At 41.5% G+C, this 16,327-nt stretch overlaps 1 protein-coding gene across 6 annotated transcripts in view; it reads right to left on the reverse strand.

The window, feature by feature from the left end:
• Window positions 1–1,122: 1,122 nt before the first annotated feature.
• NCK2 (NCK adaptor protein 2) overlaps window positions 1,123–16,327 on the reverse strand; it is a 70,874-nt gene continuing 55,669 nt past the window's right edge. For 5 of the 6 annotated variants that reach the window (XM_083501569.1, XM_083501570.1, XM_083501572.1 and 2 more), the window contains 2 exons: window positions 11,162–11,883; window positions 1,123–2,546 (listed from right to left, as the gene is read on the reverse strand). In XM_083501569.1, coding sequence (XP_083357695.1) covers window positions 2,352–2,546; window positions 11,162–11,883 — 917 coding nt within the window. In that variant the 3' untranslated portion in view covers window positions 1,123–2,351. Of the gene's footprint in view, window positions 2,547–11,161; window positions 11,944–12,000; window positions 14,612–16,327 lie in introns of those variants that run through there. The other variant, XM_083501574.1, reaches the window with a different exon arrangement.

The raw sequence follows: 16,327 nt of genomic DNA on the forward strand, positions 1-16,327 counted from the left end.
ACATTCATAAAATTAGATCACCCACATTCACATCAGATGAGCTGAAATTGTTTTCACTAAAGTGTTTATTGCATGTATAGCTTAATCCTGTCATTAAATGGTGGAAGAAATTTGCTGTGTGGAGAAAAGGATCCCCTGTCAACTGATTCTCATGTGCCTGACACCAGCTTCTGCCAGGCTAAAGGGGCAATTTCCTGGTTTGGCTTCAAAATTTATTTGTTCCTGACACTTGGCAATGGAGCACATTCACAGCTGTGGCACGTAAGAACGGTGATCATACTTGGACTCAAGTCTATTTAGCACCACTGAAGTTTAAGGCTGTAAACATCCAGCCTTCCTTCAACTGTAGGGAAGTTCTATCAGCATCAATGTGAGCACTTCAGAATAAATTACTGTGGCCTAAATATGTTTAACACACATACTCTGGGCCAGAATCTAAGGTGACTCCAGTGAGCTGTGTCCCAGTAAAATTCAGGTGAATGTCACAGCTGCTCTGCTGGATTCTACCAAAGGTCCATCTAGTCAAGCAACTTCTTTGCCAAATTGGCCAACCGGATGCCTGCAAGAAGGGCTTGAAGGCAATCATGTTGTGCTACCCGTTTGTCCTCCTACCTTTGCACAAGCAACCAGTGTCCAGAGGAATAAGGATGGAATATGGATTCTCCATTTAGCCACTGCAGCAAATAGACCCATTTCCCATGAAATTGTCTAATCCCATTCTAAAGACATCTAAGCCTATTGGAACTAATTCAAGAGTGGTGGGCTTTTAATCATCTTGAGATGGTAACTTACATATAGAAAAGACCATCAGGTACAATAGCCATTGCTGACATGAGTTAAAAGAACCTGAAAGACTACTGCAGCGAGAGGCCCTTTGACTACAGGCAGCAGTTCCCCAATGTTAGTATTATATTAGAATTCAAAGAAATCAAACAAAGCAACTGTCCATACATTTGGCATGAATTCAAGATTTAAATACAAGAACATTGCAATTTGTTTTGGCTGATCTGATCAAACTACCTAAATCTCACGGTCAGTATATAAATGGTGACATTTAACCACATTTCATCATGCTATAGGACTCTTAAGGTCATCACCCAAGGATAAATTCAATACTCCATCTTCACATGATACCTTTTTTATTACAATATCCAAAAAGCTGGGTAAGCAAGTTTCTGGGATCATCAAGGTCCTTTTTTTTTCTTTTCAATTTTCAGGAATGTGCCATCAAGACTATATTTAAAACCATAAGAAGGTTAAAAGTAAAGAAAAAGGAAAAAGAAAGCATTTTCTTCATATAACATTCTGTGTGTCTTACTACCAATCACATCACCGTTTGTAAACCCTGAATTTTTGTTCCGTTATGCATATATAAAACGTATGCATGTCATGTGTTGGAAGCCCCACCCGCCCATAATTAGCTATGTTTATTAAATGTCTGTATTAGTGTCAATCAGCTACAGATACATATTACTTTAAGAATTAAATACATAATTGTTTAATTCAAACAAGCAGAAGGGCAAGAAAAGAAAGCATTATGTGGATGGCACATTTGGTTGTAGATTACCAAAACATTCAACCATTACAATTCAATGATTCTCTAAGTAATCAACTTTCAATGAAACATCTCTGTTGCAATTACATGTCAAAGTATGCTAGATAGTTTTCTTATTACTACAATTTTTACCGTAGTAGTTTAAGAAGTACTATTACAAAATGCTTTAGTTAGTGTACTCTTCACAAAGAATCAAGGAGGCAATGTAATAGCTGAGTAGAGAATGTAAAGAGTGCTTCTAGAAACTAGGAATTTCTGGAGTATACTACTTGGTAAGCAAAATAGCTACAGAACTCACAGCCACAATTGTTATGTCTACTATATTTCACTTAGTTAGCTGCAGGTTCAGTGCATTCAAACTGTGCCCAGTCTCTTAATGATGAGTTCTGCCAGCGTGAGCTATCTGAACAAGTTAACACTGTTTTTTAATTGAGAAAAAAACCCTTGTTTATGTGAACTAACTATGTAAACGTACACAGAAGAGAGGAGCGTAGAACCCAGGGAAGAATGGCCACTTAAGTGATATTTTCAACCTGAGGGAAACGTGAAGCAACCAAATTTTCGAGAGAGAGGGGGAAAAAGACCAAGTAAGCAAAAAAAGAGAGAGGAGAAAAAAACGGGGTGGAGAAACGAAGGAGAAAGAATATAATCAACAGAGCAAATACTTTAGAAAGAGGTCATTCTCTGAAGACTGTCTCAGACTGGCGTAGACTGCTCTGCTCTATAAAAGTGAATTTAGGACCTAAGGCTTGTAAGTTATAAGAGGCCCCCAATAGGCCCAAGTCCATCTTCAACGTCACTGAAGTGCTTTCACAAGATATAACTTTTCCCCATGTTCACTGGTGAAGATAGGAGCCTTTTTGTAGTGTTCCACCAACTCATCCATAGTATTAAATCGACGTTGCCCAATGCAATAGACACTGTCCACCAGCTGCACCTTGAAATGTTTATTCTTCCCCGATGCCTTTAGAGATACTGAAAAGTCACTGGGCTGCAAAGAGAAAAGGGAAAGGAAGTGTTTAATGATAATATCAAATATGCAATTTTAAAGCCTGCTATGTAACGAGGTGAATGAGCTGCGAGTGAGCTTCCACCCACTGGGCTCAGCGCTCTGGGTACTTCAAAATACGAATTACTATCATCATAATCAGCATCTTTAGTTAAGCGAAAGAACCTCAACAGCACCATTTACAGATATAAATTATGCACCTTGAATGCAAACACTGTTGGTTTAAAGCCAGAGGCCGACAAGTGTCAAGAGAAGTATGTCTACATGCATTTGGAAATACCAAATATTCCTATGCAGAAAGAGTCTAGCTAAAGCAGCGTGCCATTTGAATCCATGGCCACAAGAGGGCCTTTCTTGATTTATTCTGTAGCAAGTAGCTTTTATACATATAAAAAGAGCTAACAGTTCATCCTATTTAACTTTAAACAACATGGCACATCTGCAGTATTGTATTACTCACCAAAAAAAGGTAGTTAAAATCGGTGTCTCTTATTCCACCATAAACTGAGCTGCCAACATTTCTTCAGGAATGGGTGTTTCAAACACCTGCTTAATTTTTTAGTGTGTATATTATACACTTGTGCAGACAGAATTTATTCCCTCTGCTTGGTCACCAGCACAGCACCCCTTTTTTCTGCCTCTTTTAAAAAGTAGGCGAGTTCCCGATATGCATTTCTGTGCCAGATTTATTTTGTTTGCTACAATTAACTTCCCATCTGGTTTTACACATTTAAGGCCAATGTATTAAGCCAGCGTTGTATAAACGAGCAGAAGAAATAGCAATGTTAAATGCTAGCAGACAAAACAATTCATTTAAGTTTGAGTGCCCAGCCATGGATTGCCAAGAGCTTCTTTCAAGCTACAGAACTAGGTAAGAAACAAAAGAATATATCCATTACTTAGGATGCTTACAAGGTTAGCATATAAAGAAGCACCTCTTTCCCTACTAATTTCAATTGGCAGTAACTACTGAAAAACACTGCAGTGTTAATTGATAACTGCCTATTATTTCAAATCTTTAGCTCCACCTTAACAATGAGGTCGACCGAGCTACATATTGCTCTTAGCTAAAAAGCAGTAACATAAATTTTACTGGCAGTTATTTTGGATTACACTCTGTTCATGGGTGGAGGTTTTCCACTACACTATCCAGGCAATCTGGAATTTCCAGTGATTTAGACCCCTCTGGTTGTAGCTGTCTGTTCCAGACATTTTGTCTTCCACATCCAGCCCAATTTTCCTAAATTGCCAGCCAGCCTACACACTTCTGGCTGATTCCACACACCAGGAGGAAATTAGTACGCTTAGACAACACTACCTGGAACCAAGGCAGAGAACATGAACTGTAACATCAAGTTACAATTGTACCTTGGAAGTTGAATGAAATCCAATCTGGAAGTCCGTTCGACTTCCAAAATGTTCAGAAAGCAAAGCGCGGCTTCTGATTGGCTGCAGGAAGCTCCTGCAGCCAACCGGAAGCCCTGTCAGATGTTCGGCTTCCAAAAATAGTTCGCAAACTGGAACAGTCACTTCCGGGTTTGCGGCGTTCGGGAGCCAAAACGTTTAAGAACTAAGCTGTTCAAAAACCAAGGTATGACTGTATTACCCTACTGGTATAATCCAAGTTGGTGTGTGTGTGTGTGTGTGTGCTGTAGAAAAATATGAAAATGAGATAGGAAGCAAATGTCTCAGAAGAATCAAGAAAATTTCTAGGCTTTTCTATTTAAATAACTAAAACAGCTTAACAATCTCTGTCATTTTCCAGCATCAAATTCTATTAGAAAAAAATATATCACTGAAATTACAAGGGAGTAATTCATGGAAATCATAACCTAAGTACGAGAAGCGACATTACTGGCTACTGGAACCTAATTTTAATATTATATTTGTGTGATAACAAAAATGTAAGTCTGACAGATGAATGGTATGGCAAAAGCACAGCTCCCCCGGTCCTCCCTTTGAGAGCTGACTGCGTATGAACTACCTTAAGTGTTTTCCAGAAGACTGTGGTATTGGGAAAGCCTTAGAGCAGCCATTTATAATATTAAAGTAAAAGTAATTATAGGCAGAGCTGTAAGGAAACAAGACTGGAAGCCAGAGACACCTGCACCAGGATTGCACTGTATTTCCCACGGTATTAGGGCAACATCATCAACACTGTGCTGTGTCTGCTTTCTATGGTGGCAGCAGCAGATAATTGTGTCTGGGAAAGAGGGTGGGAAGGAAGAGAGAGAGAAAGAATACCTTGAACAGGAGATGTGCAACTGCTCCAGCCTAATTATTAACAAGGTAGACAGGGAAAACGTAATAGGGCTTTTCTGTCACTTGAAATGAGTTCCCACTCAAGCACTGGCATTAAAGCAATGATCGTCTTCCCAGTTCCAAGATTTACTACCTAAATTTACATATAAAATACAAGTACGTGTCACTTTTCTTCCATCAGGCTACAAAAATGAGATCCTTTGGGGGGGGGGAGCAGCGAAAAGGCACTTTAGTTCTTTCGAGAGAGAAGCACAGTCAAATAGGAGAATCTGAGGAACTTGAACAGCTGCTGCAAAAATGTCAGGCTCCTGCTCTCCTCCTCCCCACCATGGGCTCATATTTTAGGTAACGCAGGGAACTTGAAGAAAATGTAAAAGGGATTCAGCTTGTTTATTACTGTTTTCCCCTACAATGCAAATAGTTCCATTAAAGCCTAAGACCTCTCTCTCTTTTTTGCATCTTAGCACTGTCATCCTATATACTGCATTGAAGTTAAAATGCAGCCTAATACTATTCCCTGCTGTCTGCCTTGAACTTGTTCCAAGAGTGTTTATTTTTATATTTTGTGTCTGTTTGCCTTTTTCGTTTCAACTCTTGGCAGATATTTCTGCTCCTTTTCCCACTGGACATAGCTGCTGCAGTCGGATGGCTCGCACGCAATCTTTCCCATGCTTGGGCTTCTGCAGTTGTATAGTAGCTCACAGGCACTTTTAAGGGCACATCTGAACTGGTTATTTGCTAGGGGTCAATGCTTCTAAGCGGCACCTAGAAGATTTTGCCTGCACTATAATGAAGAGCCGACCTGCACCATCCACACTGGCATAATAACCTAAAGAAATATGTGTGATGATATTGTACAAGGATTAACCAAAACACAATGAAAACCCACCACCTGCTATTGCAAAAGGAAGTTGCTTGATAATAAAATTGTTGGAAAGCGCTTGAATATTATAAATCGTATGGCGCAAAAGACACGCGGGTGGCGCTGTGGGTTAAACCACAGAGCCTAGGAGTTGCCGATCAGAAGGTCGGCGGTTCGAATCCCCTGACGGGGTGAGCTCCCGTTGCTCGGTCCCAGCTGCTGCCAACCTAGCAGTTCAAAAGCACGTCAAAGTGCAAGTAGATAAACAGGTACCGCTCTGGCGGGAAGGTAAATGGCGTTTCTGTGCGCTGCTCTGGTTCGCCAGAAGCTGCTTAGTCATTCTGGCCACATGACCCGGAAGCTGTACGCCGGCTCCCTCGGCCAATAAAGCGAGATGAGTGCTGCAACCCCAGAGTCGGCCACGACTGGACCTAATGGTCAGGGGTCCCTTTACCTTTATGGTGCAAAAGGTTACTTACGCACCTACATTTTCTGCATTCACTTTTTTACACTCTTTTTCATATAGAAAAAAGGTAATGCCAGTCACATTGTGATTTTGCAGAATGTGTGCCCTATTTTGCACCCCTTCCCGCTATTTCTTGTAGACTAAGGTAAAACAGAAAATTTCATGCCAGCCCACGATTCTGCTGTCTGCTTTCTCACATAACCATGATCTTTACAGCTCTTCTCAGCAAAAGCCTCAATTATTACCTCATTTTGTAGACAAAGTAATGCATTAAGTCACTTCTGGAAGAATCAAAACACTGAAAATCGCATACTGTAGTCCAATCCACTCAGTCAAAATGTATTTAACCTATATCTATGAACATTTAATTCCCCTCATCTGTGGTATGAGGCTTTGCTGTAGATCCTTCCAGTGTATGTGGTTCTAAGATGTAGAATAAAACTTTCCTCCCCATATTATTTTAACGAAGGGAGCAGCCACAGCTCTCTGTTCTGTTTTTGAGCAGTGGACAATTCTTGAGTTACGAGAGTATACCATGGCCCGACTTCCTACAGCAAAGAACACTGCCTTTGCCTTTGTACTTAGACTGATTCTTAGACTAATTTCCCACACAACAAGCCACTTTCAAGGAAGTTCCTCTTGACAGCTGTCCATCACGATGGTTGTGCAATGTGCATCTAATTCGTAAGAGCAGGTTCTGAACTTGGTCGTTCCGCATTTGGAACACGCTGGTGACATTCTTAGTCAGCAGAGAGAACTGAGAATTCATAGGTAGCAAGTTGCCTGAAAAGCAAATTTGGGAACTGGAAGCCACAGCTGGTTTCCTGCCCTGTCTGAAATTCAGTGGGAAGGTTAATTTGCCTCATAACTAAAGGCCTGTGGAAGGATTATTCTTGGGGGATTGCAAACGCATTGTTGGGGGCAGAAGAGATGCATGAGGAAGAGACCTAAGACATGGGGAGCAACAATGGATAGAAAATGCTCACCACTTCATACAATTATCTTTTGAAAGGCCATGGCGAGGGGAGGGGGAGAGGAGGCAGAGTTAGAGCATACACACAAACACTTAAGGTCTCCTAACACCTCCACAGATCTTGAGCTGCTGCCAGGGACTCCAGGAGGAAGTGAAGGACTGTAGACGCCTCCATATTCCAGGGTTCAACTCCCCCACCTCACATTCTAAACCCAAGCTCACAAAAGGCAGCATCTTAATTATATTATTTATTTAATTCCATTAATTAATAGTTTATCAAGAATGGCATAGAACCTGGAGCTATATATGGACAGCGAATGGCAACTTAAATGTCATCTTAGCCATGAACTCGCCATCTACTGCTGTCTTGTTCACCCTCTCCTTATCTGAAAGAAGGGGTGGCAATAAAAATTCGCCTTACAACAGGGTTGTAAGGACCAATAAGAGGATGTACGTTAAAGTGTGCTGAACACAAAAAGTTGCAAATATTATACGTTGCATAATACTTTTGGAGGGGTTTAAGAACAAAATGGCAAATGCTGTGCTTGTGTTGTTAGATGCAGTAAAATGTGCATTGAATCCCTCTGGAAGTCTCTGGTCAATGGATGTGGCTCTATTAACCAGGTTTAAAAATTATTTATATTTATTTTACTTAAACATTTATTACATTGTTTTAAAATATTTAAGCTAATCTATTATTTTAATTTGCACATGGAATCATCTATGGAGTTTACCAGCCCACAAGGTCAATAAGAATAAGAATAATTTTATTTATACCCCGCCCTCCCCAGCCAGGGCCGGGCTCAGGATGGCTAACACCAAATATAAATTACAATAAAACGTAATGGGGGTAAAAACAGTTAATTAAAATACGGCTTAAAATGCAGGCCTCATTTTAGTAGTAGCCCAGTAGCTAGAGGAACACTAGCTTGACCATAAGGAAAATACTGGCTCAGGGACAAAATGAACTGCTCCCTGAATCACAAAATGGGATAACCTGCGTAATCAACTACAAATTTTAATTTACATCTGATGAGGGATGCTAGAACAAAATTTCTAAAAGGTTTGCAGCAGTGCTGCACAAACAGCTGGTTAAATCAATTAATCTCATATTTTATAGGTGAGGAACACAGAGTATGAGTGAGAAGCAATTAGCACAAGGCTAGATTTTTCCTTAGGGGACGCGGGTGGCGCTGTGGGTTAAACCACAGAGCCTAGGACTTGCTGATCAGAAGGTCGGAGGTTCAAATCCCCTCAACGGGGTGAGCTCCCGTAGCTCGGTCCCTGCTCCTGCCAACCTAGCAGTTCGAAAGCACGTCAAAGTGCAAGTAGATAAATAGGTACCACTCCGGCAGGAAGGTAAACGGTGTTTCCGTGAGCTGCTCTGGTTTGCCAGAAGCGGCTTAGTCATGCTGGCCACATGACCCAGAAGCTGTACGCTGGCTCCCTCAGCCAGTAGAGTGAAATGAGTGCCGCAACCCCAGTCGGCCACGACTGGACCTAATGGTCAGGGGTCCCTTTACCTTTAGATTTTTCCTTGCGTTTCTGGCTGCCCTAGAAGGTTCTGGGGAGCCTCAGTATCTTGTGGTCCTACTTCATGTCAAGCATAAGATCTAGATCCTTCCTTATCTACCTTCTGCCATCCCTTTCATTGGAAGCTGAAAGTATAACTTCAGATACCAATCTAGAAAATATATTTGATTTTTGCCTTGGAATTTGTAAATTTCAGGCCAACGTACATCCTCACACATTTATTCTTACTCTTTTATATCGTATCCTTTTTATTGGCATTGTATACTATGTTATTTCACCTTACTTGTTTTAAAACAAGCAGTTAAAAAGCTAAGTATAATTATTCATCCTGAATAGGGGAATGCAAAATGAAGAGAATGGGGGTGTCCTACTCTGCTTTCCCAGGAAGCAATCTTAGGCTGGTACAAAGCACATCCGTTGCCCCCGGGAGGTTGAAAGGGTCAAAATAAGATCTCTTGTTTATATGCTCCATTCTCTTGCTGCGGAATAGAAGCCTGACAATTTTTTCCCTTGATTGCTTCTACTGCAGCTGGACTCAGTTTCATGCCCTGACCACTCAAGCAATGCTATCCCCTTAAGATGACTTCAAAAAACAGAACACACAAAGTCTCATGATGGGAAAAGCAGTAAAACTAGGCCGTTGACTATTTTAGTAACTCTGCTAGTGCAAAAAAACAACAACAACACAAAAGCAAAAAAATATGCAGGGAAGAACAATCAGATTGAGCTGTCTTGTACACAACTACTGAAAAAATATGACCAGCTGGCTCATACATAGGGCAGCTTGTGCAGCGGGTCTGGCAAACTAGTTGCCTGCAGAAATAGTTAGCTGCCCTGGGCAAAGAGCTAATTGCAAGGTTGCTAGAGAATGGTTATTAAAACCACCAACTGCTGCCAAAGCCAGCAGCCGAGGAGACACACATGATAAATGATACAGGAAATTCAGTAATCCGGCTTGACACATGAGAGAATATCTCCTGTTTATAATATACAAACAAAATTCTCGAGTGTGATATAAGGTGGTTAGAACAAATTAAGAAACCGTATTAAAATAACTTCTGAAATAAGCGGGGGACGTGTACAGATTTGTAATCCACCCAAACATACTGGCTTTTTCATTCATTGTTATTTGAGATCCAGTCCATCTCGAAGTGGTAGCTGGGGAAAGCCTGAGTGTGAAACCCACAGGAAGTGGCGAGAATAAAAAGCCCATCTGAAAAAGAGCTGAAGGGTATTCAGCTGCATCCAATGACAGCTGCTGCTGCAATAAATTACAGTGGTACCTCTGGTTAAGTACTTAATTCATTCCAGAGGTCCGTTCCTAACCTGAAAATGTTCTTAACCTGAAGCACCACTTTAGCTAATGGGGCCTCCCGCTGCTGCCGCGCCACCGGAGCACGATTTCTGTTCTCATCCTGAAGCAAAGTACTATTTCTGCGTTAGCGGAGTCTGTAACCTGAAGCGTCTGTAACCTGAAGCGTATGTAACCTGAGGTACCACTGCACACGTATGTAACCCGAGGTACCACTGCACACGTTTTGAAAGGTGCCACAGAACTCCTTAGCTATGCGTAGATTTCAGGAAGATTACTCCCAAATATGCCTAAGATCATAATTCTACTCTTTGCTGCAAGAGACCAAACATGGTTGTTCTCTTAGATCAGGAGTCAGCAACCTAAGGCCCATGGGCTAGTAGCGGCCCACAAGGTTTGCCTAACCAGCCCATGGTGACCCCTGCCGCCCCCCGCTCTTACCGGTGCGGGGAGCGAGTTCTGGGTAGATGGTGCCTGTGCGCATGCGCCTGGGCGCTCCTCCGACCCAGATGTGCGCCGGAAATAGCGTGTGCACACGCATGCGGGACGCAGAAGCACTTGTGTGAATGCACACACGCTATTTCTGGCGCACTTCCGGGTCGGAGCGCAGGAAATAGTGTGTGCGCACGCATGCTCCTCTGACCTGGAAGAGCGTGCGTGCACATACACGCTCCAGCCCATCCTTGGGCGGATGAGCATCGGCCAGCCCATCCTCTGATAACTTTCACACGAATATTTTGTTATGACCTCAGGTGTATCGGCATAGTTAAGAACTTGTTTTGTGAAATAATTTATAGACTCTGAAAAGTCGTTGTAAAAGCTTTCAACAGAACCTCTACCTGCATTCAATTATTTTTAAAAGTATAAAATGACACTGAAAGTTCCATTTGCATTTCTCCTTTAAGATGTACTGCACATCATATACTAGAGTGGTTTGCTCTGTTTTTCTCTGTCTGTGCATATAGCAAATATATTTATATATTAGTTTTAACCAATATAAGGTATTTTGAGATGTAGGTCACTTTCTTTAGCGTAAGAGAAATGGTCACTTTCTGTTCTCTCTCTCTCTCTCTCTCTCTCTCTCTCTCTCTCACACACACACACACACACACACACACTGCACGATACACTGCAAAATCGAAATACAGTACTTTGCAAAATTTCAGATTCTGAAATGGGTGCCACTTACCGAAGATTCACTGTCTCTGACAAGGAAGTCCCCTTCCGCTCCCCGTTCATTTAGAGCACATTCTGCCTGATGCCGAGTAACATTCCCATAATACCATTCTCTTCCTGCAAACCGTCCCGTAGTAGAGGGCCCTGTGTAGCTTATCGGAGGCGGGTGGGAACTGTTACTTGTAGGGCCATCACTTAAGATTACTACATAGTTTTTCGGAACGAGGCCAATTTGCCCTCGGGAATTTTTACATTTCCACCATTCCGGATCATTCTCAGGTTTCTCTATCACTTCCATGGTTTCGCCTTTCTCAAAGTTGAGCTCTTCTTCTGTGACAGAACTAAACGGGTACAATGTCTGAACAACGTGAAGTACTTTCATGGCTTGGCCATTGCTCATGGAGGCTCCCTTCCTCAAGCTGAGAAAACTCGGCGAATCGGCAGTCGCTTCCTCGACTTCTTCTACCACGTAGTTTGAAGGAAACCATCCAATTTGTCCGTTGTAACTCCCTCTCCACCAGCCATCGCTGCACTTTTCCATAACAATGACTCGGGATCCTTTCACGAGAGAGAGTTCATCTTCCCTTTCTGCCACATAGGCAAATTTAACGTACGCTGGGATGTTCAGATCATAAATCCGATCGGCGTTGCTACCGTTAGATGGGTACTCAGCATCAGTACTAGGGGTCGGTGAGGCGTCTCTGGCACTCGTCTTCCGCTTTGTTTTCCCCAAACCTGTTAAAAAAATAAAATAAAAGTTTCTAAAAAGCATTAAACAAAACATGGTTTGTAGATCTAATACAGGACTCAAAAATGCTAGGGCTCGATCTAGAAGAAGTGCTTCATTTAAACACGTTGCAAACTTTGCCTGAGAAATCAGGTTGGCAAAAACAGAACCCCACAGCGCCCTCTGGTGTCACCGTGTTAGAATGCATAAATAACGCACATAAAACGTTTTTTTTTCTTTGCCAATGTAGTCGAGTCCTAGATGTGTCAACAAAATAATGAAGACATAGAAGAATTGTTCTATGATGCCAGAAAACTGCCGGAGGGAAAAAACCCCGTAACTTTTTAAGAAGCTTCCTTTTCATCTCAGAAGGCTAGCTACTAAATGAAGCTTTGATGTGCCCTTTCAGTGCATTTCTTTCCGAAGTCACTAGAGAATTAATACACACAGAACTGTTGGCAGCATAGAAAAGGAAATTACTCTTTTTATAACCAGTTAGTATTGCATTGTGGGAACAACAGCTCATTCAAAATGCAACCAACCGATTTTCAATCCATTTTAGTTGCAGAGAAAGAAGTTGAAACAAGGTACCAAAAGTTGGTTGTCTAAAGGTTCTGCGCGGCTCCCATTAACATTCAAACAGATTCCACTCCAATTTCATAAAATAAAAACCATTTAAACCAAGAAATGGTGTGATCGTGCACAATACATACGCAAAATTATTTGTGCACATTTTATTGGTAAATTTTGACACTAAAATATGTACATGACCTACATTGTGACATGTAGTGAATTTGTGCAACTTGCTAATGTGCAGCCAAACCGAGATCTCAGTTGCAGAATATAGCAGTAGGGAAATCACTAGGTATGTTTCTGGATAGGAGTCAACACAGGATATTCAACGTCACAGCATTTCAGATTTTGTGCACCTAATAATCTCCTATTTTGCTTTTAGTTGTGTCTGATATGCAGCAGAAAAAGGAGCTAACAATTACTTAAAATAAAATAAAACCCACAGGAGTGCAATGTTTTGAAGCACAATACTTTCACAACTTGCAACAGAGTACCAAGGTATTTATTAAACAGCTAGCAGCAGAAGGAGTAATACAACCTTCACCAGCTCAAACAATAATATTGAATTCAAATGTTACTGTGATAAAGATCTAACACAGGAACTATTCTTTAATGCTCACTGTACACACACACACACACACACAGTTATTTTGCTTGTAAACCACTGAAGGTAGTGAATTTCATTATGGAATTTCAATTAGGTTGCAGGCTCAGTTTATCTGGGACAAGCAAAATTCAAGCGCTGTTTGGGATTTCAACTGTGGAAAAACAAGGACAACACATAGAAAAAAACCACCCAGCCATAATCCTGCACATATATTTGGACTACAACTAGAGTGAGAAAGAATCCGACCCCTCCCCAGGCTTTCAGTGTGATACATGATCTAGTTAAAGTGCTTTGGTTAACATAAAGGAAATAATTCTGATACGAGCAGACAAAAACACAAGGTATTTTAAAAATAAATCCTATTCTAAACAGTTGTCTCTCGCACAAGCCATTTTGGGTTGACTACATCACCGCTTAATTACACACCGAAAATAGTTCAAGTTAAACGCCTGTCTAGGGGTAGCTGAACATACCTGATGCATTCTGGCAGATTACTCACCTAAATGGCATAAACAAAAATCTGCTGTACAAAACCTAAGTTGAAACTGCAGCAGGAGGAAATGGGTAGGGGGGGGAATGACACACAAGTATGCTTGTCAAATTAATCTACGGAGCTTCAAGTGTCACATTAACTAAATGAGGAAAATGTCAGTGATTCCTCCCGATACGTTCCACAGCTAACTCCCTTTCCCATCTTTCCGTGTGCTTATCCAAAGAACTGTAACTAAAGACTTCCCTCTAGCCTAAAAGTCAGTGGCCATGCAAGCTGGCAAAGTGACAGCAAAGAAACCAAGCTATTGTGGTGTGTGATACAATTGCAGGAAAACACTACTTCAGTCTGCAGTAGAAGTTGGCCACGGTCTGATCTAGGATGAAAACTTCCCGACCGCCACTGAACAATGTCTTGTGTATCAACATACAGAGCACTATTAAAAGGAACCAGAGATGGTAACTGGAGAGATATTACTATCAAGAGAATGGGTAGTAATTGGACAAAGTACATATCTCAGGTTAATGACCTCATTATTTCCGCATTCAATGGCAGTGACTAAGCCATTTTCCACTTCAATGTACACACTTCTAGCAATTAAGATTTCCAAATATTTATAACAAGTCCCTTCTAACAACAGTGAGAGAGTGCAATTAACATCAGGAACCAGCCCTAAACCAACAAAAACCCATGAACAAATTTCCACAAAACAAGGCCCTTGATATGTTCCAGTAACTAACAATTCAATAGTGAAATAATGCTTGAATTGAAGATTGCAACCCACCTTCTATTAAATACCTCGACATCTGCAAACATTTGACCACTGTAAGGATGACTTTTTAAACTTTTCAATATGGAAGAGAGAAGGAAGGAAACTCACTGCTTGTAAAGATTTACGCAATACTAGCAAAATGCTCAATGTTATGACAAGCAGAGCAAGAGTTAAGAAGCAGAGGCCTAGCATACAGCAAGGACCATGGTGGGATTCTGGTCAGCTCTGATGGGACCACGTACTGTCATGGAAGGGAATGCAGCCCATGACCATGTTTGCTTCTGTATTACAAATAAAAGAAGGTCAACATTTAACTGAACTGGGAGCAGATGCATTCAATAAGAATTCATGAAGGCTTATAACCAATTACGTTTCTTAGTACTGAATCTTCTTACGAATGAAGTTTCAAATACATTACAATATTGGTTCAGAATTTGGTATTCAGGAGTCATAATAGCTGAAATAGGTCACTGTCTGGAGCAGCATTCAAAATTTGCCAGGTGCATTTTGCACCTGGCTATCAGCCACTTGTGACCAAGTGAAGATGCCCAGGCGCCAGGATGCACCTGACGTCTCCACCATCTGGAGGTGCGTCCCTGGGGATCCTTGGATCTTGACTGCTTTCACACACTAGCAGCACATCCTGTAGTATTCTATCCATGGTATTTTATCTTCCCAATCAGAACGAATTTCAGGAACCAAAAAGTTGTGCTGAAAAATACGACTTTTGAGCCGTTTGGTCCCCAAATGGCGGCTAGACATTCCCTTTTGGCGACCGTAACCCTGGTTTAAGGAGCCATTTGGCACCTAGCTTATATATCAGAGTTTCTAACACTGGTCGAGAGTCAGTGTTTCCTGCTCAAGTCCCCCCCCTCCAAAACAAACAAACAAACAAACAAACAAACCCACCTCAGCAGCACTGACATAGCTGGCAACATTCAGCGCTATGCAGAAATCTGTACTTTTCATTCCATATATTTTGGCAGCAGATAAAGATACCTGTTTCTGCAGACTTATGCCATTTTCTAATTATAGTTTGCAACACTCGATTTGCAACGAAAGCAGGTTTATACCAAGCCTTCACATGTTTTTGCGCATTCACAGGCTCTGCTGATTAGTTACTTCATTTCAGCAATTTAAACTCTTGGTATTCTCTGGATGAAGGAACAGAAATGCTGAAAGCAGTGGCTCTTACACTGCCTGGTATTTTATCTGTTATATAGGAGAGAGGCTGGCCAGCTGTTTTATTATTCAGTCATAGTTTTGGGTCATACAAGTCGGTACCGTCAGTTAATTGCAAAAGTTATTTGCCGAATATGGTGATTAGGAATAGACTTTCCCCAAATGCAATTCAATACGTAAAATTCCAAAAAGAAACAGCTGAAAGGAAATCAGTAAAAGGTACTTTATACTGGGGCACCCAGCAACAAAAGCGGCTCAAGGAACACCCCAATTTGCAAACTTGGTCCATGAGAAGTATACAGCCATCACAAACAGATGGAATACCATCTCTCTGAATCTGTGAACTGTTTACCCACAGAAACTCCACGTTGTTAGACCCGAGTTTCCCATTACTGACCATCATCCAGCTTTGTTTTGTTTTTTTTAAACAAAGTCCAGACTTCCAGCACTTCACCTAATTCTGATGTCAGCCAAATCCTCACATATCTGAAAGTACAAACGACAAGCTGAGGGTACCCACAGCAGAAGCGTCGAGCAGGGAATGAAGGAAAAAATCCCTTCTGGAAACAGCCCTGCAAGTTAAGAATGGAACAACTATATCACCATGTCCCAAACTTCCAAATCACAGAGCCAATTCAGAAACTTATAATCACTAGATGGTACGGTATCAAAAGCCACAGCTGGACCACACTCCCCCATCCCTTTTCGCAACATTGTCCAGCCATTAGGGGGAGGGGTGGGGAACTGTTTTAAGGCAGAAAGCTGTTTGGGGGGGGGCACATTTCAGTAATTGGCAAGGCTGGCTCCAAACACGAAATGCTATTTTCC

Source organism: Podarcis liolepis (assembly GCF_965112155.1).
Source record: "Podarcis liolepis genome assembly, chromosome: 4".
Classification (NCBI taxonomy): domain Eukaryota; kingdom Metazoa; phylum Chordata; class Lepidosauria; order Squamata; family Lacertidae; genus Podarcis; species Podarcis liolepis.